At 44.3% G+C, this 24,407-nt stretch overlaps 1 protein-coding gene across 1 annotated transcript in view; it reads left to right on the top strand.

Moving 5' to 3' along the window:
* The window catches only part of LOC139244148 (stearoyl-CoA desaturase 5-like), a 132,223-nt gene that overhangs the window by 74,031 nt on the left and 33,785 nt on the right, over positions 1–24,407 (top strand). Inside the window, exon 3 of the mRNA XM_070871003.1 lies at positions 13,990–14,195. Within this exon, the coding sequence (XP_070727104.1) occupies positions 13,990–14,195 (206 nt within the window). The remainder of the gene's footprint in view (positions 1–13,989; positions 14,196–24,407) is intronic.

Raw genomic sequence — 24,407 nt, 5'->3', positions numbered from 1 at the left:
TCCTCTTGCAATGAAGGCCAACATACCATTTGCCTTCCTAACTGCTTGCTGCACCTTCATGTTTGCTTTCAATGACTGGTGTACAAGGACACCCTTTGTACATCAACATTTCCCAAACTATCACCATTTAAATAATACTTTGTCTTTATGTTTTTCCTACCAAAGTGGATAACTTTACATTTATCCACGTTATACTGCATCTGCCATGTATGTGTTTGCCTACTTACTCAACCTATCTAAATCGTCTTGCAGCTTCTTTGCATCCTCCTCACAACTCACAATCCCACCTAGTTTTGTGTCGTCAGCAAACTTGAAAATATTACATTTGGTTCCCTCATCCAAATCATTTAGATATATTGTGAATAGCTGGGGCCCAAGCACTGATCCCTGTGGTACCCCAATAGTCACTGCCTGCCACCCCGAAAAAGACCTGTTTATTCCTACTCTCTCTTTCCTGTCAGTTAACCAATTTTCAATACATCGCAGTATATTGCCCCAATCACATTTTGCACACTAACCTCTTATGTGGGACTTTAGCAAAGGCCTTCTGAAAATCCAAATAAACTGCATCCACTGGTTCTCCCTTATCTATTCTATCAGTTACATCTTCAAAAATCTGCACTAGGTTTGTCAAACGTGATTTTCCTTTGATAAATCCATGTTGACTTTGTCGAATCCTGTTGATAGTATCTAAGTGTGCCGTTATAATAGATTCTAGCATTTTCCCTACTACTGATGTTAGGCTAACCGGTCTGTAGTTCCCTGTTTTCTCTCTCCCTCCTTTTTTAAATAGTGGGGTTACATTTGCCACCCTCCAATCTGCAGGAACTGTTCCATAATCTATAGAATTTTGGAAGATGAAAACCAATGCATCCATTATTTCCATGGCTACCTCTTTTAGTACTCTGGTATGCAGATCATCAGGCCCTGGGGATTTATCGGCCTTAGTTTCTCCAGCACTGTTTTCTAACTAATAATCATTTCCTTTAATTCCTCTTGCTCCCTAGACCCTTGGTTCCCTAGCATTTCTGGGACGTTATTTGTGTCCTCTCTGGACAAGGGCGAACCAGTGGATGTGGTGTATTTGGACTTTCAAAAGGCTTTTGACAAGGTCCCACACAAGAGATTGGTGTGCAAAATTAAAACACATGGTATTGGGGGTAATGTACTGACGTGGATAGAGAACTGGTTGGAAGACAGGATGCAGAGTCGGGATAAACTGGTCCTTTTCAGAAAGGCAGGCAGTGACTAGTGGGGTGCCGCAGGGCTCAGTGCTGGGACCCCAGCTCTTTACAATATACATTAATGATTTACATGAAGGAATTGAGTGTAATATCTTCAAGTTTGCAGATGACACTAAGCTGGGTGGCGGTGTGAGCTGTGAGGAGGACGCTAAGAGGCTGCAGGGTGACTTAGACAGGTTAGGTGAGTGGGAAAATGCATGGCAGATGCAGTATAATGTGGATAAATGTGAGGTTATCCACTTTGGTGGCAAAAACACGAAGGCAGAATATTATCTGAATGGCGGCAGATTAGGAAAAGGGGAGGTGCAACGAGACCTGGGTGTCATGATACATCAGTCATTGAAAGTTGGCATGCAGGTACAGCAGGCGGTGAAGAAGGCAAATGGTATGTTGGCCTTCATAGCGAGAGGATTTGAGTATAGGAGCAGGGAGGTCTTACTGCAGTTGTACAGGGCCTTGATGAGGCCTCACCTGGAATATTGTGTTCAGTTTTTGTCTCCGAATCTGAGGAAGGACGTTCTTGCTATTGAGGGAGTGCAGCGAAGGTTCACCAGATTGATTCCCGGGATGGCAGGACTGACATATGAGGACAGACTGGATCGACTGGGCCTGTATTCACTGGAGTTTAGAAGGATGAGAGGGGATCTCATAGAAACATATAAAATTCTGATGGGACTGGACAAGTTGTAAGAATGTTCCTGATGTTGCGGAAGTCCAGAACCAGGGAACACAGTCTAAGGATAAGGGGTAAGCCATTTAGGACTGAGATGAGGAGAAACTTCTTCACTCAGAGAGTTGTTAAACTCTGGAATTCCCTACCGCAGAGAGTTGTTGACACCAGTTCATTGGATATATTCAAGAGGGACTTAGATATGGCCCTTATGGCTAAAGGGATCAAGGGGTATGGAGAGAAAGCAGGAAAAGGGTACTGAGGTGAATGATCAGCCATGATCTTATTGAATGGTGGTGCATGCTCGAAGGGCCAAATGGCCTACTCCTGCACCTATTTTCTATGTTTCTGTGACGACAGAACCAAAGTATTTAATTCTTCTGCCATTTCCTGTTCCCCATTTCAAATTCTCCCGTTTTTGTCTGTAAAGGGATGTCTTCACTAATCTTTTTCTTTTTACATACTTGTAGAAACTTTTGCAGTTGGTTTTTATGTTCCTTGCAAGTTTACTCTCATACTATTTTTCTCTTCTTAATCAATCACTTGGTCCTTTTTTGCTGAATTCTAAACTGCTCCCAATTCTCAGGCTTGCTACTTTTTCTGGCAATTTGTATAACTCCTTTTTGAATCTAATACTATCCTTAATTTCTTTTGTTAGCCATGGTTGGGCCACTTTTGTGTTTTTACACCAGAAAGGAATGTATAACTGTTGCAATTCATGCATTCGTTCCTTAAATGTTAGCCATTGCATATCCACCGTCATGCCTTTTAATGAATCTTCCCAATCTATCATAGCCAACTTATTCCTCATACCTTCATATTTTCCTTTGTTTAGATTTGGGACTCTAGTTTCGGATTGGACTACTTCACTTTCCATCTTAATAAAGAATTCAATCATGTTATGGTCACTCTTCCCTAAAGGACTGTTAATTAACCCCTTCTCATTACACAATAGCCAATCTAGGATAGCCTGTTCCCTCGTAGGCTCCTCAACATACTGGTCTAAAAAACCATCTCGTACACACTCCAGGAATTCATCTGCCACAGTATTATTACTAATTTGGTTTGGCCAGTCTATATGTAGATTAAAGTCACATGATTACTGTAGTACCCTTGTTACATGCATCTCTAATTTCCTGTTTAAAGCCGTCCCCTACATTACCACTACTGTTTGGAGGCCTATAGACAACTCCCACCAATGTTTTCTGCCCCTTGGTGCTCCTTAGCTCCACTCAGACTGGTTTTACATCTTGATTTTCTGAGCCAATATCCTTTCTCACTATTGCTCTGAGTTCATCCTTTACTAACAATGCCATATAACCCCCTCTTCCTTTTTGCCTGTCCTTCCTAAATATCGAATATCCTTGGATATTCAGTTCCCAGCCCTGGTCACCCTGCAGCCATGTCTCCGTAATTGCAACTATATCGTATCCGTTTACATCTATTTGCGCTGTTAATTCGTCTAGCTTATACAGATGCTTCGTGCATTCAGATACAATGCTTTTAGATTTGTTTTTTTAACATTATTAGACATCTCAACATTATTTTGCACTGTAGCCCTATTTGTCTTCTTGCTATTTTTCTTACCTGGATCCTAATTGTTCATGCACTCTTTTGTTTGTATACTCTGTCCGTTCCTGACACAATCTGGTTATCCTTACCACAATCACTTTCCTGTATTGCTTCCTTTTCTCTTCACTTTAACATTTTAGATCTCTCTCCACTGCAACCGTCCTTTCCCCTCCCCCCCACCCCCTTTATTTAGTTTAAAACCCTGTCTACCTCCTTAGTTATTCGGTTCGCTAGAACCCTGGTCCCAGCATAGTTCAGGTGTAGTCCGTCCCCACGGAACAGCTCTCTCTTTCACGAGTATTGGTGCCAGTGCCACACGAATTGCAACCCACTTCTCCCACACCAACCTCTGAGCCACGCCTTCATCTCCCTGATTCTATGCAACGAGCAATGCCAGTTTGCTCGTGGCTCAGTTAATAATGCAGAAATTATTACCTTTGTGGTTTACAATTTAGTCCCTAGCTGTTCAAACTCTCTCAGCAGAACCTCTTTCTTAGTCCTACCTATGTCATTGGTACCTACGTGTACCACGACAACTGGATCCTCCCCCTCCCACTCCAAGTTCTTCTCCAGCCCAGAGGAGATGTCCTTTACCCTGGCAGCGGGTCGGCAACACAGCCTTCGGGATGCACGCTCTTGGCTGCGAAGAACCCTATCTATCCACCTAACTATACTGTCCCCTACTACAACCACCTGCCTCTTTACTCCCCCCACTTGAATGGCTTTCTGCACCACGGTGCCTTGGTCAGTCTGCTCGTCCACCCCACAGTCTGCACACTTGTCCATAAAGGTTGCAAGAACCTCAAATCTATTGGACAAGTGCAAGGATTGAGATTCCTGCAATACTACCTCCTGGATCCCCTTACCTGCTTCACTCGCAGTCACACCCTCCTGTCCCTGACCATGTGTCAATTCTAAAGTATTTAATCTAGAGGGTGTGGCTGCCTCTTAGAGCAAAAGGTCCAGGTAACTTTCTCTCTCCCTGATGTCTCGCAATGTCTGCAGCTCAGATTCCAGCTCCTCAACTCGGAGCCGAAGTTTGTCGAGTCGCAGACACTTATCGCAGGTGTAGTCGCCCTGCACCAAAACGTCCAGAAGCTCCCACATTTTGCAGCAGCAACACATCTCCTGTTTTCCCATTATTTTATTTAATTAATTAGTTTAGCATTAATCAAGTATTTACCCTATGTAGTTTATTAAATTAGTTAACCAAATAAAGGTTAGTTTTCAGAATTTGGTTATATACTATCTGTTAATTTAAAAGAAAAATTTAGCCCACTACCAATCACTTACCTGCCTTACCTGTGATGTCACACAGCAGAGTTCTCCCCACCCGGAGCTGTGTGAGCTCCTGGGAGAGGCAAAAAGCCAGATAAAAACCCAAGTCAATTGGGGAAAAAATCTGGGAAAATTCCTCTCCGACCCAACCAAGCGATCGAAACTAGTCTAGGAGATCACACTGGCCGTATGCTGTGGTCTGCTGTGGCTTTTATCCCCACTCTCGGGCCTCGGTCTGCTCCCGCTCAGGTACGCCGCCGCTCTGCGGAAAAAGTTAGGAAAAACAAGGCAAAGCAACACCTCTCGCCCCATTTCACCGAACTCTCCCACTTACCAAACTCTGTTTTCCCACTCTGAGCTGCTGCACTCTGGCATCAAAACACTCCCAGGTCAGCTACAGAAGGTGACAGTCAGTTCTTTATGAATTGAAAGGCAATGGCTATATTGCTAGAACTTGAACAAGCTTTCCTTGTCACTGAAAGTGAAAACAATGTGAGGCCAGCGCTTTTAAAATGGAACAACTGGCAACGTTGGAAATCTGAAATAAAAACAAATTGCTGAAAATACCCAGCAGGTCACTCAGCATCTATAAAGTTGGAAGACAGGTTAATGTTTCTGATGTGTACTCTTCCTCACATCTTAAAGGTAAGCTACCTCCCATGTAGGATGCACAAGAAAAGCGAAAGAAGGAGGAAGAAAAAGAGACACTGAGAGGAACTCAATGGGCTGAATGACCTGAAAACTGCTTAATAGAGAAGCAAAAACCTGTTAGCTGTTGGAAATGATAGAAAAACCCGTTAATGCAATGAAAAGCTATTAGAAGAGCAAAGGAATGGGAAATAAAAAAATAAAATGCTGGAAATACTCAGCAGGTCAGGCAGCATCTGTAGAGAGAGAGGAACAGAATTAACGTTTCAGGTTGATGACCTTTCGTCAGTTCTGAGTTTCTCTGTCCACGGACGCTGCCTGACCAGCTAAGTATTTCCAGCATTTTTTGTTTTTATTTCAGACATGCAGCATCTGCAGTATTTTGCTTTGATAAAAGGATTGGGAAAGGCAGATAAATGGAGTTAAGGTACAGATGATGATCTAATTGAATGGAACAGGCTCAAGGGGCTGAATGGCCTGATCCTGTTCCTATGTTGCTGTGTCTGAAATGCTTGAAACACCAATCGCAATAAGAGAGAAAAAGAACGCAGACCCCCTTTGTCAATGCTGTGTCGCAACAACGGGTCTAAAAGGAAAAGAAAGTCTTGTAATTCTATTGCTCCTTTCACAACCTCAGGACTTCCCAATACGCTTTACAGCCAATGATGCACTTTTTGAAGTGTAGTCACTGTTATGTCAGAAACCTGGCAACCAATTTGTGCACAGCAAGCCCTCTCAAACAGCAATGCAATAATGACTAGATCATTTTGTGATGTTGATTGAGGGACAAATACAGTGCCATGGGATCGTTTACATCTTTTACTTCCACCAGTGAAATTAGATGGGCCTCGGTTTAGCGTCTCATCTGACCGACAGTTCAGCGCTTCCTTTGTACTCCCTCAACCTATACCCAAAGCATCAACCTGCCTCCCTTCCTGCACATGATGACAGACCCACTCCATATCGCCAGACAGAAAACAAAGTGATTGATACAGCCGCGTTTCGAAGTTACTAAAGTCAGTGTTTAAATTTGATGAGATGGGATGCTGTTTCTGAAGCTTGCGTTGAGCTTGTTTGGAGCAGTGTCATAAGTGGAGACATCAGAATGAGAATGGGTTAGGAAATTAAAGTTTCAAGTCATACTGAGGCCAGAACTAGCATTTTAATAAGAACATAAGAAATAGGAACAGGAGTAGACCATACGGAGGAAGAAGGAGACTACATAGTCCTTGGAAAATAGGAGCCTAAATGGGGTAGAGGCGCAAAGGGATCTGGGGGTACATGTACACAAATTATTAAAATTAGCAATGCAGGTTAACAAAGCCAGAAAAAGTGCAAACGAAGCACTCTGATTCATTTCTAAAGGAATAAAATTCAAAAGCAGGTATGTGGAGTGGGTCTGTCATCATGTGCTGGAGGGGAGGAATGTATATAGAACCTTGGTTAGATCACACTTAGAGTGCTGTGCACAGTTCTGATCTCCATATTACAAAAAGGATATCGAAGCACTGGAGAAAGTAAAAAAAGATTTACAAGGATGATACCAGAACAGATAGGCTACATCTATCAGAAAAGACTGAACAGACTGGGACTCTTTCCTCTACAAAAGAGAAGACTGAGCGGTGACCTTATAGAGGTCTTCAAAATGATGCAGGAGTTTGATACAGTAGATGTAGAGATGTTTTCACTTGTATGGGAGTCCAGAACTAGAGGCCATAGATATAAGATAGACATTAATAAACCCAATAAGAATTCAGGAGAAAAGTATTTACTCAAAGTCATGAGAATGTGGAACATACATGGAATGGTTGAGGTGAATAGCTGTTAAAGGGAAGCTAAATATGATTGAGGGAGAAAGGAAAAAAAGAGTATGTTGATAGGGTGAGATGAAATAAATAGAGTGGGAGGAGGCTTGTGTATAGGATAAACAACGACATAGTCTGGTGGCCTGTTTCTGTGCTGTATATTCTATGTAACTCAGCTATTCGGCAAAGCAGTTACCCAATATATGGGCTCTCGAGTGTAGAGCAGACAGCATTATAACAAGTGAATACATCATACCAGATTGGAGGAAGTGTACTTTAATGGTTACCTCCCATGAAAGCAGTGTTTTGGGCCCTGAACTGTGATGTGGGAAAAGATGAATTAATAGGTATTGCATTTGTTACAATTGCATGGGAAAGTGCCGGGGAATAGCAGCTGGAGGTAGGGGTAGTGGAAGAATGAACAAGGATATTCTAGAGGGAATAGAGTTTCTGAAAAGTGGGAAATGGAGGGAAAAGTCTCTGGGTTTGTAATACGTGCATGTGGGATAGAGAAGTCCAGGAAGGGAAGAATCAAATAAATGTGAGAGATAGATGGAAATTGGAAGTGTAATTAATAAAATGTTCAAACTAGAGCACAGTGTCACCAACAAAATTGTTAATGTAATGGAGAAAAGGTTGTTGGAGGTGGGTGGTGAGTTGTATTGTGACAGTGTTCCAGATATCCAGCAAAAAGACAGGTAAAGCTTGTGGGTCATATATGTTATCAAGGCAATGCGTCTTAGCTGGAGAAAATGAATGGTGTTAAAATAATTGTTCAGGGTGAGAACAGGTTCAGCCAGGTGGAGGAGAAGACTAATTGGATCACTTTTCAAGGAAGAAACAAAAGGCTTGGAGAGGAATTGAGCTGTAAAGCGATATGTATCAGTCTTTACGGTAGAGGACACTAACAATATTCCAACAGTGGATAGTCAAGCGGCTATAGCGGAGGAGGAACTTAACACAATCACAATCACTAAGGAGGTAGTACTCAGTAAGATAATGGGACTAAAGGCAGATAAATCCCCTGGACCTGATGGCTTGCATCCGAGGGTCTTAAGAGAAGTAGTGGCAGGAATTGTGGATGCATTGGTTGTAATTTACCAAAATTCCCTGGATTCTGGGGAAGTCCCAGCAGATTGGAAAACTGAAAATGTAACGCCCCTATTTAAAAAAGGAGGCAGACAAAAAGCAGGAAACTATAGACCAGTTAGCTTAACATCTGTGGTTGGGAAAATGTTGGAGTCCATTATTAAAAAAGCAGTAGCAGGACATTTGGAAAAGCAAAATTTGGTCAGGGAGAGTCAGCATGGATTTATGATGGGAAAGTCATGTTTGACAAATTTGCTGGAATTCTTTGAGGATGTAACGAACAAGGTGATTAAAGGGGAACCAGTGGATGTGATGTATTTGGACTTCCAGAAGACATTTGACAAGGTGCCACATAAAAGGTTACTGCACAGGATAAAAGTTCACAGGGTTGGGGATAATATATTAGCATGAATAGAGGATTGGCTAACGAACAGAAAACAGAGAGTCGGGATAAATGGTTCATTCTTGGGTTGGCAATCAGTAACTAGTGGACTGCTGCAGGGATCAGTGCTGGGACCCCAACTGTTTACAATCTATATTAACGCCTTGGATAAAGGGACTGAGTGTAACATAGCCAAGTTTGCTGATGATACAAAGATGGGAGGAAAAGCAATGTGTGAGAAGGACACAAAAAATCTGCAAAAGGACATAGACAGGCTAAGTGAGTGGGCAAAAATTTGGCAGATGGAGTATAATGTTGGAAAATGTGAGGTCATGCACTTTGGCAGAAAAAAAATCAAAGAGCAAGTTATTATTTAAATGGAGAAAGATTGCAAAGTGCTGCGGGCCCTGGGGGTACTTGTGCATGAAACACAAAAGGTTAGTATGCAGGTACAGCAAGTGATCAGGAAGGCCAATGGAATCTTGGCCTTTATTGCAAAGGGAATGGAGTATAAAAGTAGGGAAGTCTTGCTACAGTTATACAGGGTATTGGCGAGTCTACACCTGGAATACTGCATGCAGTTTTGGTTTCCATATTTACAAAAGGATATACTTGCTTTGGAGGCAGTTCAGAGAAGGTTTACTAGGTTGATTCCGGAGATGAAGGGGTTGACATATGAGGAAAGGTTGAGTAGGTTGGGCCTCTACTCATTGGAATTCAGAAGAATGAGAGGTGATCTTATTGAAATGTATAAGATTATGAGGGGGCTTGACAAGGTGGATGCAGAGAGGATGTTTCCACTGATAGGGGAGACTAGAACTAGAGGGCATGATCTTAGAATAAGGGACCGCCCATTTAAAACTGAGATGAGGAGGAATTTCTTCTCTGAGGGTTGTAAATCTGTGGAATTTGCTGCCTCAGAGAGCTGTGGAAGCTGGGACATTGAATCAACTTAAGACAGAAATAGACAGTTTCTTAACCGATAAGAGAATAAGGAGTTATGGGGAGCGGACAGGGAAGTGGACCTGAGTCCATGATCGGATCAGCCATGATCGTATTAAATGGCGTAGCAGGCTCGAGGGGCCGTATGACCTACTCCTGCTCCTATTTCTTATGTTCCTATGATGAAAAGGGGCTGAATAGGGCCAGAAAACCAAAATCGTAACCGTGGCAGAGGATTGCTGTACAGAACTCCGAAGCAGGATCTTTGATTGATTTCCTTCTCCCTAATCCAGCATGCTGCGATAAATTTTAGCGCCCTATCACCACCCCAGCAGAGATCAGATAAATTAGCATAGGTACTGTGGATGATGGAATCTGAAATAAAAACAGAAAGTTCTGGTAATCTCAGCGGGTCAGGCAGTATCTGTGGAGAGAAAAACAGAATTAACGTTTCAGGTCGATTTCAGGTTGATGACGATGTTCTGACGAAGGGTAAAAACATAAGAACTAGGAGCAGGAGTAGGCCATTTGGCCCCTCGAACCTGCTCTGCCATTCAATAAGATCATGGCTGATCTGATCATGGACTCAGCTCCACTTCCCTACCCGCTCCCCATAACCCTTTACTCCCTTATCGCTCAAAGATATGTCGATCTCCGCCTTAAATATATTCAATGACCCAGCCTCCACACTTCTCTGGGGCAGAGAATTCCATAGATTTAAAACCTCTGAGAGAAGAAATTTCTCCTCATCTCAGTTTTAAATGAACGGCCCCTTATTCTAAGACCATGTCTGCTAGTTTTAGTTTCCCCTATGAGTGGAAATATCTTCTCTGCATCCACCTTGTCGAGCCCCCTTATAAGTTTCAATAAGATCACCTCTCATTCTTCTGAACTCCAATGAGTATAGGCCCAACCTACTCAACCTATCCTCATAAGTTAACCCCCTCATCTCCGGAATCAACCTAGTGAACCTTCTCTGAACAGCCTCCAATGTAAGTATATCCTTCCTTAAATATGGAGACCAAAACTGTTGCATTGACCTGAAACGTCAACTCTATTTTTCTCTCCACAAATGCTGCCTGACCCGCTGAGATTTCCAGAATTTTCTGTTTCTATATTAAATTAGCATAGACTGGGGATCAAACTAGGAATTTTCCTAAAATAAAAAGAGAAAATGCTGGAAACACCCAGCAAGTTAGGTCGGCAGCATCCGTGGAGAGAGACTTTCCTAGTCTTTCTGGCTCAACTAATCATTAGGTAAACTTGCTGAACCATCAGAGCAGCCCAAATGTCACATTTTTAAACCAAAGTGAGTAACTATTACACTCAACAAATAACATTTGTAAGTAGACTGTTCTTGAGATCAGATCAGATCCCTTTTAAAAGTAAAGGTTACTTGTGAGTAAGTTCTATCAGTGCTAATTGTCAATCTGGAGACTTCCTTCAAGGGAATACTTTGTTAATAAAAAATCTAAAGTTTAAAAAAATATCACGGGGTCAAAATGTTGTAAGCCCCACGCTGCCAGCCCTGTTGTCCTTGCTTTGATCCTGTGCCACATCCTAGGGATGGAGTCGTTTGAATATTAAGGGCCGGTGCCCATGTCATTAGCGGCAGTATAGGGAACCCGCCCCATGGAGCCAGCAGAATTCCAGAGCAGCCCCTTCCGCTCCATCGCGAGGCCTGTCTGGCCCATGTCTACACAGGAATCAATTTTCATTGAATGCTGCTTCCTCAATTATGTTGCTGATACACTACCAGCAATTGATCTCTGTTGCAACAGTTGTTGTTTGGATGCTACAATTTGGGGCATACTTATGGCCCTTTTACAGCAAATACATCTGCTTCATACACTAGGCGGAACTAGTGAGATTTCTAGGGAACCCAGCATCTTGCCAGTCCTGTCACCAGAAATTATATCACGATGAAGAAGACGTGGGCAGAAGACTATGCTGCATGATGTCAAGTATTTTCTTGCCTCTCCACCCCAAAAACTTGGAATTTCAGGGCTCCTATTTCTATTCCTATTTCTAGCATTCCTTTCTGGATCCCTGTAGTTGTGCTTGAGAGCCTGGAGTGGGTGTGCTGATATGAGGTTCCTTTGCTCTACAGTTGTTTCAGCAAGTCCACTCGCTATCATTAATGTTAATGTGCTCAGTAACCTTATGCATTAACTTCAGGCCAGCTGTGGACTTTTGTAGAAGGTTTTGTTGTGCACCAAATCTTATCTGAAGTGTTGTATACTTACTTGGAGTAATACTATGTATAATCTAATGTACAATATAGATATTAGATTTTCAGTACTGACACTTTTTCCCTGTCATGGGAAGAGGCTGTTTATTGATTTCCAACAAAATTCACTCCGTCCTGAGCTATCTAATACAACTAAAGATGCTTTTAAATCTTTGATAAATGTGTTCTGAGTTGAATTTATAAAATAATTGGAAGGCATTTGCTGTAGAAATAAACTTTTGAAAATCAGGCCCTTTTTTCTGAGGAAGTGTGACACTTAAAGCTAAAACTCGTGGTGAGGTGCTGCCAGATCTACGTGGGTCCATATACCATATAGCATAACAATGTGTTCATCATTTCCATGACATAAAGTAGTGCAAGCTGTGGGATGGTATTGTTTGGAGCTGTGTGGATAGGAGAATAGTGGCTCTGTGCTATGGAAACAACAGCCAGACATACAGGGAAGCTTCACAGAATTAACAGTTCTTTTCCGAGCTACTCGCCAAAGAAACCAGCAGTTGAGTGCTATTCACAATACCCTTGGAATGCACTGTTTAAAAAAACCTGGATGACCTTAGGAGAGTTGTTTAACATGTATATTAGTGACTTGAATGAAGGAAGAGAGAGAGTTGTATATCCAAGTCTTCTTTCGTATGGGAGTAGCAAAGCAAATCAAATGTCAATATCTAAGTTGGATATCCAGGCTAAGCTTCCGGGGAAACAGCGTGGATAACTTGTAGGCTGCCTGCAAATTTCCTCTGAGGGCAGTGCTCAATGATATGCTCTAGGGTCTGACTCGGAGCTCCACAGTTTCATGATGGGGATGCTTTAATCTGCCACCTATCCAAGTGTGCAGATGACACTAAATTAAGAGGCACCATGAGTAGTGCAGATGGAAGCAAGGAATTAAAAAGGGACATAGATAGACTAAGTGAGTGGGCAAAACTACCGTCACCCTAGACAGAGAGACAGAATGGAGAATTGCTTGCAGATCTCTACCAGTGGCTACTCAGTAACTAGTCACTAAAGGTTGCAAAGGTGACCTGGTCTAAGTGATTCAACTCCTGCTTGGGACATCCCTGCAGGAGCATAATTGAGGGGAGAGCTTCACTGTGTATTTAATTGGGGGAAAACAAATCTTCCTTGCACCGCAGTCCATTGCAGTTCCATTGGAGATTATTTTGACTCTGTGCAATAGTTTAAAATGGGCAATAGCAAATCGACAGCCTGTTTTAGATCTCTAATGAGTTTAATTTCCATTGACTGCCACTCTGCGCTGATAGGAAATTGTCTTAAGTATAAAAGGATTATATGACATTATATTATTCCTTGAAGATTTTGCAAGACATTTTGAAATTACGTAATTGTTTTTTAAAATACATTTTTATATTGTTCATTGCAATATACATATGTTTATATATTGTCAGTAGGTGTGGTTCAGTATACACGACTCAATAATACAGGGTGATAGCGAACAAATCTTAAGTAGCAGATTATCGGGGCTCGTTCTGGTGAATGGTATTGTTCTGAAAAATCTGAAAGATTGCAGCCTCCTCTCCACAGCTTCTCCTAACATTTTGCCATGGCTTTCATGTCTTATTTGTGCAGTTGTTGGTTAGTGGAATGCCCAAAGGCTGATTTTAATTTACCCTTTTAATTTGTTGCATGTGGATACTGTACATCCTACCTCACAAATTGAAGGTTCGGCCAAGATCACCTTCCCAGCCTGTCCATATATTGTTTGAGCACATGGGAACAATAAGGATTGCATATCCCGAAGATACTAGCTTGGCTGTGCTTTCATGGGATACAAGGAAAGATTCTAGGGCTGTGAGTTGCCAAGTGACTGTCCCAATTGGATTAGTCAGATAGAAGATGCTTGATCTGTAGATTATGACCAACCTGACATTTGGCTTAAGAATGATTTAATCCCTCCATTATTAATGAAAACTGTGACAGCCTTTGATGACCCTTGTTATGTCAGACCATGAACCACCACTTGGCCTGCCAATGGGCTTGTCGGTGTTACACTGTTTGTAAGATGAACTAGATCAAGAGGTATAGGATTTTTCATAAGTTGACTTAATGGCCAGATCTTTTTTAACCTGTTTGCACCTGTCTCCTCACAGAATGACATCTACGAGTGGTCCCGGGATCACCGGGTACATCACAAATACTCAGAGACCAACGCCGACCCCCACAATGCCACCCGTGGATTCTTCTTTGCTCATATCGGCTGGCTGTTTCTTCGGAAACACCCGGATGTAACGGAGAAAGGCAAGAAGCTGGATGTCCGTGACCTCCTTGCTGACCCTGTTGTTGTATTCCAGAGAAAGTAAGCACTATGGAGTGAGATAAAACCTCAAGAATATTTGCATTACTTGTTCACTATTGCTAATAATAAATATTGAAAGGGATTCTTTCTTTTTTGGAGACTTTATTCCAATAGGGTCAAAAAGTAACCAAGTTTCTTTGGATTATCGCCACCATCTGTAGCATGTGCTAACAAAGTATTTTCCTGCCCTCATCTAAGGAGCAGTGTCCTTACTTGGCATCGTTAATGGTAGAATCCCGAATAACACTGAGCCACCATCAACAAACTGCCAGTAAATGAGTAATTTGTATTAAAGAAAATTAACTAAATAAATAATTTCCTGTAGATTACCACTCATGCCAATGTTTTGACTTTAATATAGGCGGTCTGAATAGATTGCAGTTGGGCTGATAAACCCACCCACAGTCTGATCCCATCCCTGAAGTGATACGTGGGACATTGACAGATGTGACTGTATCTCTCCCTACAGCTGATATAATGTGACTATGCATATGTGCTACTGCATATATAGATCTTTTTAAGTAACTTATAGAAGTGTCTATGTTAATGAAGTTGAAATTTAGTTTCATGTAAAATTTAAAAAGCAAGTAACATTGCTTCTTTAACTTCTTTACGTGCTGTGACATTTGAGAGATACAAACTGCCTGCCTGCATCAAGCTGAAAACACCAGCTATTCTGACATGAGAATAATTGGATTTCTTTTATTTCCGCCGTATTAAAAATTTAAGCCAGCTATCTGCACTACATTGTAATGAAATTAGCTCATCAAATCACTTTCAATAAAGGGGAAAGACTCCTTTTGTTTATACTCCTGCATGCTTAGCTGTACTCTTGTTTCTGAGCAATGTTTTTTAAATTTTGAGTCGAAAAGGGTGTTGGCTTCTTCTTCCAACTACCATCTCTGCTGCTGTCCGCAGTTGGAAGTGAAAAAAACGCCTCTCTGAACTTCATTGCTGCTGTTGATGAAGTTTTCCTTTGGGCACAATGTGTAACAAAATCATAACCCTGCCTGACAATGGACCGGAATTAGTTGCGCACGCGCTGTTCCGGTGTTTTTTTTGGTTATCGCCGTACTTCCCAAAATGATGAATTAAGAAGCGGATAAAAAATGGTTTTGTTCAGTTGTAGTTTAATTTATTAATTGTTTGAATTGTAGAATGTATTCCGGTATGAGCCACTTGTTTGAAAGGGGATTGTGATCTGCTTCAGTGTTTCTGATCAGACATTTCTCCGACCAGCTCCCGTGTTGATAGCCCTGACAAGTGATAGAGCTCAGTTCCTACTCTTGTCGTGTTGAATACGTTTAAGTTACATTTGACACGTGGAAGGGGCACTGATTCAAAGTTAACCATCGTGATTCCTATAAATCAACGGATTCCTTCAATTAACTTCAGTCTAGCGTGATGGTAACAGTCTAAACAGGTGAATCCCCTCATGTCCCTTTTTACAAAAAAAAATATTCGCCTCTTTAAATGAACATTTAGATTTTTATAATTCTAAAAATGCCCCGTCCCCTTTTAACGCTGGAGCTAAAGTGGCTGTGGGCTCTCGATTCGGTAAAAAGCATTTAAAACGAGTTGATGTGGCTTCATCGCCACAGAGTTACATGAGCCATTGTGAACATTATTTTTTTTAATTTGTCTGTATTTTAAATTTGCGCAGCTTCCATACGGTCATTGTCATACGGAGCAAATCTTCGCCCGTGTTTTATAGTGAACAAAACCAGATTTCGGTTCCTCCCCAATCTTTCCCTTCTCCTACCTTCATCTCCTTTATTGGCCAGATCTTCTCTTTTGATCTGGTTGTACTTGCCTCCTCACAGAATGACCTGCACTGGGGTATGATCCCACAGGCGCTGGCCTTCCTCCAGTGGCTTGTTCTCATGTCCATTGGTCATGTGGGAGCCTTGACCAGGAATGTTGGCCAGCTATCTGACAGTGGACAACTAAGCCTAATTCCATCCTCACACACCTCTATTACCAGATGGTTAGTAGTCAGAACCAGGACCTTGGCTGATTTTTTTCCCCCTTCTCTAGGAGTACTGTGCCAGCCTGGTAGCACCCTTTGCTGTCCTGGTTCGGATTAGATAATTCCCACAAACTGGGAGGGTGAATATGAGATGTTCCTACACTGTATGGTTCAGAGTCAGCGACTTCACCACTGAATACCTACTAAACTAGACTTATGTTCTTATGCTATTAAGAATCAGGAGCAGGAGTAGGCCATGCGGCCCTTCGAACCTGCTTCGCCATTCAATAAGTTCATGACTAATCTTCAACCTCAACTCCACTTTCCCGCCCAACCCCATATCCTTGATTCCTCTAGAGTCCAAAAATATATCTATCTCCACCTTCAATATACTCAACAACTCAGCATCCACAGCTCTTTGGGGTAGGAGAATTTCGAAGATTCACAACCCTTTGAGTGAAGAAATTCCTCCTCATCTCTGTCTTAAATGGCCAACTCCTTATCCTGAGACTATGCCCCCTAGTTCTAGACTCTCCAGCCAGGAGAAGCAACCTCTCAGCATTTACTCTGTCAATCTCTCAGAATCTTGTATGTTTCAATGAGATCACCTCATTCTTCTAAACTCCAGAGAGTATAACAATATAACAACGATAATGTTTATTTATATAGTGCCTTTAACATAGTAAAACGTCCCAAGGTGTTTTTACAGCAGTGTTATAAGATAAAACAGATAAATTTGCCAAAGAGCCACATAAGAAGAAATTACAGCAGATGATCAAAAGCTTGGTTAAAGAGGTAGGTTTTAAGAAGTGTCTTAAAGGATGAAAGAGAGGCGGAGAGGTTTAGAGAGAGAGTTCCAAAGCTTAGGGCCCAAACAGCTGAAGGCACGGCCACCGATTGTTCAGCAATTATAATCAGGAATATTCAAGAGGGCAGAATTTGAGGAGTGCAAACATCTTGTGGGGTTGTGAGGCTGAAAGGGATTACAGAGATAGGGAGGGGCGAGGTCATGGAGGGATTTGTAAACAAGGATGAGAATTTTGAAATCGAGACGTTGCTTAACTGGGAGCCAATGTAGGTCCAGTCTACTCAATCTCTCCTCATAGGACAATCCTCTCATACCAGGAATCAATCTAGTGAACCTTTGTTGCACCACCTCTAAGGCATGTACATCCTTTCTCAGATAAAGAGACCAAAACTGTGCACATTACTCCAGGTGTGGTCTCATCAAGGTCCTGTACAATTGTAGTAAGACTTCCTTACTCTTGTACACCAACCCCCTTGCAACAAAGGCCAACATGCCATTTGCCTTCCTAATTGCTTGCTGTACTTGCATGCTAACTTTTTCTGTTTCCTGTAAGAGGACACCTAAATCTCGTTCAACACCAACATATAATAGTTTTGCATCATTTAAAAAATATTCTGTTTTTCTATTCTTCCTACCAAAGTGAATAATCTCACATTTCCTCACATTAGATTCCATGGGCCCAAGTTTCCACATGATTTGCGCCTGATTTTTAGGAGCAGCTGGTGGAGAACGGACTATCTTAGAAATCGCAATTCTCCACATTTTTTTTTCTGCAGTTCTAGTCAGGTAGAACAATTCTACTTTGGAACAGAATTTTTTCTTCAACAGGGGGCGTGTCCGGCCACTGACGCCTGGTTTCAAAGTTTCCACAGTGAAAACGTACTCCAAACTAAAGTAGAATGGAGCAAGTGAAGATTTTTGTAGAACTGAAAAAACCTGTTCTACACATTAAAAAATCAGGCGCAGGTTACAAATTAGGCGTCCAAAACGAGGTGGGGGTGAGGGGGGGGGAAGGGAACTCATTAAATTCTACAATAAATCCTTATTTATACTTCTACAAATATTATACAAATAAATCCAACCTGAATAAACATTTATAAGCAAAGAAAAGATTAAATAAACCATCTTCCTACCTGTGTGAAAGTGCTTCAGGCAGGGAGAATTCTGCAGTCAGCCTGAGGCGCCCGTTCTTCCTGCGGGGGGGGGGGGAGGCGCCCGTTCTGCCCGCGGGGGGGGGGGAGGGGAGAGGAGGCGCCTGTTCTTTCCCGCGGGGGGGGGGGGGAGGCGCCCGTTCTTTCCCGCAGGGGGGGGGTGGCGCCCGTTCTGCCCGCGGGGGGGGGGGGAGGGGAGAGGAGGCGCCTGTTCTTTCCCGCGGGGGGGGGGGGGGAGGCGCCCGTTCTTTCCCGCAGGGGGGGGTGGCGCCCGTTCTTCCCGTGGGGGGGGTAGGAGGCGCCCGTTCTTCCCGTGGGGGGGGGTAGGTGGCGCCCGTTCTTTCCCGCGGGGGGGGAGGGGAGAGGAGGTGCCCGTTCATCCCGCGGGGGGTGGGGGGTGAAGGAGACAGTGAGAAGGCTGCAAGTGCTAATGTGCTTTTATTAAAAAAATGTTCAAAAATTAAACAGCTACAAAGAACTACAAAAATGGCCGAGTGCCAATGTTTTATTCACACTGAGCATGCGCGAACGCTCCAACGTGCACGCGCAGCGTTGCCGGCAGGAAAAAAACTCATTTAAATAGTACCCACCCCTTCCCACTTACAAAAGTCGGCGCGAGTGTAGGCTCTGCCCCCCCGGGCGCCGCGCCAGGCAGACAAGGAGCTGCAGAACGCTCCAGAATCACGATTTTTTTTTATCGTGTGGAAACTTGGGCCCCATATGCCACCTTATTGCCCACTCAATTAACCTGTATACCCTTTTTGATACGTCCTTACTATACAGTATAAATGCACACGAGGCCCATACTTGAGAGAAGGTCAGTCTATGACCTATTCTTTATTCCATAGCATTCCAGTGATGGAAGTGGGTGGAGCTTCCCCTTTTATATCTGAAGGTCCAGGTTCACCACCTAGTGGTCATTGTTCTCACAGTGTACAACTTAGGTCAGATTATACATGGGTTACAATGCTGGTTGAATACATGACATCACCTCCCCCGCAAAGTCTTATTGGGATCACAGGTTGAGTCTCTCTGGTGGTTTACGCTCTCTTATAGAGCGCCTGAGTTGGGGCTCCGGTTGTTGGGCGCCGGCTTGAGTGTCTGCTGTTTGCGGTGCCTCAGGCCTGTCCAGACTGCCCACAGTGACTGGGCTCTCCTCCCTTTGGTTCCTGTTTCTGGTCACCTGTGGAGGAGTGAACTCTATCTCGTGTTCTTCCTCTGCTTCTTCTATGGGGTTGCTGAACCTCCGTTTTGTTTGATCCACATGTTTGCGGCAGATTTGTCCATTGGTAAGTTTAACTACCAGAATCCTATTTCCCTCTTTGGCAACCACAGTGCCTGCAAGCCATTTGGGCCCTGCAGTATAGTTGAGGACAAAAACAAGGTCATTTACATCAATACATCGTGCCCTCGCATTCCTGTCATGGTAGTCATATTGTGACTGGCGCCTGCTCTCGACAATTTCTTTCATGGTGGGGTGTATAAGGATAACCGGGTTTTGAGCGTCCTTTTCATTAGCAGCTCTGCGGGTGGAACCCCTGTGAGCGAGTGTGGTCGGGATTTGTAGGCCAACGAGAGGCGTGATAAGCGGCATTGTAGGGAACCGCCTTGGATTCTAAGCATCCCCTGTTTGATTATCTGCACAGCTCGTTCTGCCTGGCCGTTTGAGGCCGGCTTGAACGGTGCCGTTCTGACATGGTTAATTCCATTGCCTGCCATGAAGTCCTGGAATTCAATGCTTGTGAAGCACGGGCCATTGTCGCTGACCAAGATGTCCAGTAGACCGTGGGCGGCGAACATTGCCCGTAGACTTTCTACCGTGGCAGAGGATGTGCTTGAATTCAAAATGTCACACTCGATCCGTTTGGAGTAGGAGTCGACTACAACCAAAAACATTTTTCCCATGAAAGGACCTGCGTAGTCCACATGGATGCGTGACCAAGGCTTGGCGGGCCATGGCCAGGGGCTAAGGGGGGCTTCCCTGGGCGCATTGCCCAGCTGGGCACATGTGTTGCACCTGCGAACACAAAGTTCCAGATCTGCGTCTATCCCTGGCCACTAAACGTGTGACCTGGCAATTGCCTTCATAGTGACAATGCCCGGGTGCTCCTTGTGGAGTTCTCTGATGAACACCTCTCTGCCCATCTGGGGCATGACTACGCGGTTTCCCCACAGTAGGCAATCAGAGAATTCATCCCTGCGCCTGTGAAATGGTTTAAATTCCTCAGGGCATGCCCTGTACGTGGCTGCCCAGTCCCCATTCAGGACACATTTCTTGACTAGAGACAATAGCGGGTCTCTATTTGTCCAGACTTTAATCTGACGGGCTGTCACGGGTGAGCCTTAGCTTCCGAAAGCTTCAACAGCCATGACCATCTCAGCAGCATGCTCGGTAGCCCCCTCAGTGGTGGCTAGTGGAAGCCTGCTGAGTGCATCGGCGCGGTTTTCGGTGCCCGGTCTGTGTCGAATAGTGTAGTCATAGGCGGCTAACGTGAGTGCCCACCTCTGTATGCGGGCCGATGCGTTTGCAATTATGGCCTTGTTGTCGACCAAAAGGGACGTTAGGGGTTTGTGATCTGTCTCCAGCGCAAATTTCCTGCCAAACAGGTACTGGTGCATTTTCTTTACCGCATATAAACATGCGAACGCCTCCTTTTCTACCATCCCGTAGCCCCTTTCTGCCTGGGACAGACTTCTGGAGGCATAAGCTACCGGCTGTAACTAACCCTTGGCATCGACATGCTGCAACACACACCTGACACCATAGGACGACGCATCGCACGTTAAAACAAGTTTCTTACATGGGTCATATAGCGTTAACAGATTGTTGGAACATAACAAATTGCGTGCTCTATTAAAAGCCCTTTCCTGGCTGTCCCCCCAGACCCTTCGCGACCTTTGTGTAGGAGCACGTGTAGCGGCTCTAGCAGCGTGCTCAATTTGGGAAGAAAGTTACCAAAATAGTTCAGGAGCCCCAGGAATGAACGCAGCTCCGTCGTGGTACGGGGTCTGGGTGCTCTCTGGATCATTTCCGTCTTGGACACAGTAGGGCTGATCCCGTCTGCTGCCAACCTCATCCCCAGGAATTCTACCTCTGGAGCTAGGAAGACGCACTTCGTCTTTTTCAGTCGCAGCCCTACCCGGTCCAGTCTGCGTAGCACCTCCTCCAGGTTGTGGAGGTGTTCTTCAGTATCATAACCTGTGATGAGGATGTCGTCCTGAAAAACCACCGTCCCTGGAATCAACTTGAGGGGGCTTTCCATATTTCGTTGGAAGATCGAGGCGGCCAAGCGAATCCCGAACGGACATCTGTTGTACTCAAACAACCCCTTGTGTGTCGTGATGGTGGTCAGCTTCTTCGACTCACTCGCCAGCTCCTGGGTCATGTAAGCTGAGGTCAGGTCCAATTTTGAAAAAAGTTTGCCACCGGATAGCGTCACAAAGTGGTCCTCCGCTCTCGGTAGCGGGTATTGGTCTTGGAGTGACACCCAATTGATGGTGGCCTTGTAATCGCCACATATCCTGACCGACCCATCCGCCTTGAGCACCGGCACAATCGGGCTCGCCCAGTCACTGAATTCAACTGGCGAGGTGATGCCTTCCCTCAGCAGGCGGTCCAATTCGCCGTCTATCTTTTCCCGCATCACGTACGGCACCGCTCTGGCCTTGTGGTGTATTGGCCTGGCGTCCGGGTTTATGTGAATCACTACCTTGGCCCCCATGAAAGTGCCAATGTCGGGTTGAAATAATGAGTCAAATTTGTCCAGGATCTGTGAGCATGATACTCGCTCCACAGAGGAAATTGCATTGACATCGCCCCATTTCCAGTTCATGACAGCAAGCCAACTCCTCCCCAGTAGTGCGGGACCATCCCCCGGGACAACCCAGAGTGGCAACCTGTTCTCCGAATCTTTGTGGGTCACGACTACCATGGCGCTGCCTAGCACCGGAATGATATGCTTTGTGTATGTCCGTAGCTGTGCGTCAATCGGCAATAATTTTGGCCTCCTGGCCTTGGACGGCCACAACTTTTTGAACTGTTTGATACCCATCAGGGACTGGCTGGCCCCCGTGTCTAGCTCCATTGATACTGGGATGCCATTGAGGAGCACTTTCATCATTATCGGTGGCGTCCTGGTGTATGAACTGTATACGTGCTCCACATGAACTCGCTGAACTTCAGCTTCCAGCGATTTCCCCCAGCGTTCATTTCTGCAATTTCTGCAGGTATTTTGCTCATCTCTGCAAACTCCAGCTGAGTGTGTGCCTCCACGCCTTCAACATGAGCTGCTGTTTGAAACAAAAGTTCCCTTGCCAGTCGATCGTCCCTGACTGCCCCTGTTATTGTCTTTGAGTGCCCCATTAACAGGTGTTGATGGTCCCATTACTGGCCGCATTGTCCCTTGCAATGGCATGAATCGCCGTTCAGCTTGCCATTGTCTCTGTCGAACTCCCCCTCTGGGTTCGACTACATGTTGGGGCATGCCCGACTGCCCTTGTCTGCCTGGAGAACTGTGTGCTGCTTTAACAATGTTCAATCTCTGTCCCAACCATTCCTTAACACAGTACCTCTCGTCTGTTCTGCTAGTGGCCATGCTCACGTGGTTTAAATCCCAGTTTCTCGTCGCCATTGATACGTCCTTACTATACAGTATAAATGCACATGAGGCCCATGCTTGAGAGAAGGTCAGTCTATGACCTATTCTTTATTCCATAGCACTCCAGTGATGGAAGTGGGTGGAGCTTCCCCTTTTATATCTGAAGGTCCAGGTTCACCACCAAATGGTCATTGTTCTCTCAGTGTACAACTTAGATCAGATTATACATGGGTTACAATGCTGGTTGAATACATGACACTTTTGCAGGCTCTTTGTGTCCTCCTCACAGCTTACTTTCCCAACTAGCTTTGTATCATCAGCAAACTTGGATGCACTGCACTCGATTCCTTCATCCAAGTCATTAATATAGATTGTAAACAGCTGAGGCCGATGCACTGATCTTTGCGGCACCCCACTATTTATAGCCTGCCAACCGGGTCGTTTATCCCGACCCATGTTTTCCGTCCATTAACCAATCCTCTATCCATGCTAATATATTACCCATAACTCCATGAGCCTTTATCTTGTGTAGCAACCTTTTATGTGGCGCCTTATCAAACGCCTTTTGGAAATCCAAATATACTACATTCACTCATTCCGTTTTATCTATCTTGCTAGTTACATTCTCAAAAAATTCTAAATTTCCCTTTCATAAAACCATGTTGACTCTACCTAATCATATTATGATTTTCTTAGTGACCTGTTACCACTTCCTTAATAATGGATTCCAGCATTTTCCCTATGACTGATGTTGGGCTAACTGGCCTGTAATTCCTTGTTTTCCCTCCCTCGGTCATGTATTCAACTATCATTGTAACCCATGTATAAGCTGACCTAAGTTGTACACCTTGAGAACATTGAGCACAAGGGGGTGAACTTGTGGGAGACACTCCTAACCTGGACTTTCAGGTACAAAAGGGGAAGCTCCACCCACCTTCATCACTTGAGGTCTTGGTAATAAAGGTAACTGGTCACAGGGTGACCTTCTAAGTTGGGTGGCAGTGTGAGCTGCGAGGAGGATGCTATCAGGCTGCAGAGTGACTTGGATAGGTTAGGTGAGTGGGCAAATGCATGGCAGATGAAGTATAATGTGAATAAATGTGAGGTTATCCACTTTGGTGGTAAAAACAGAGAGACAGACTATTATCTGAATGGTGACAGATTAGGAAAAGGGGAGGTGCAACGAGACCTGGGTGTCATGGTACATCAGTCATTGAAGGTTGGCATGCAGGTACAGCAGGCGGTTAAGAAAGCAAATGGCATGTTGGCCTTCATAGCGAGGGGATTTGAGTACAGGGGCAGGGAGGTGTTGCTACAGTTGTACAGGGCCTTGGTGAGGCCACACCTGGAGTATTGTGTACAGTTTTGGTCTCCTAACTTGAGGAAGGACATTCTTGCTATTGAGGGAGTGCAGCGAAAGTTCACCAGACTGATTCCCGGGATGGTGGGACTGACCTATCAAGAAAGACTGGATCAACTGGGCTTGTATTCACTGGCGTTCAGAAGAATGAGAGGGGACCTCATAGAAACGTTTAAAATTCTGACAGGTTTAGACAGGTTAGATGCAGGAAGAATGTTCCCAATGTTGGGGAAGTCCAGAACCCGGGGTCACAGTCTAAGGATAAGGGGTAAGCCATTTAGGACCGAGATGAGGAGAAACTTCTTCACCCAGAGAGTGGTGAACCT

Source organism: Pristiophorus japonicus, chromosome 2 (assembly GCF_044704955.1).
Source record: "Pristiophorus japonicus isolate sPriJap1 chromosome 2, sPriJap1.hap1, whole genome shotgun sequence".
NCBI classification, from domain to species: domain Eukaryota; kingdom Metazoa; phylum Chordata; class Chondrichthyes; family Pristiophoridae; genus Pristiophorus; species Pristiophorus japonicus.
Note: the sequence above shows the minus strand (reverse complement) of the source record. Positions and strands in the feature narration are given on the sequence as shown.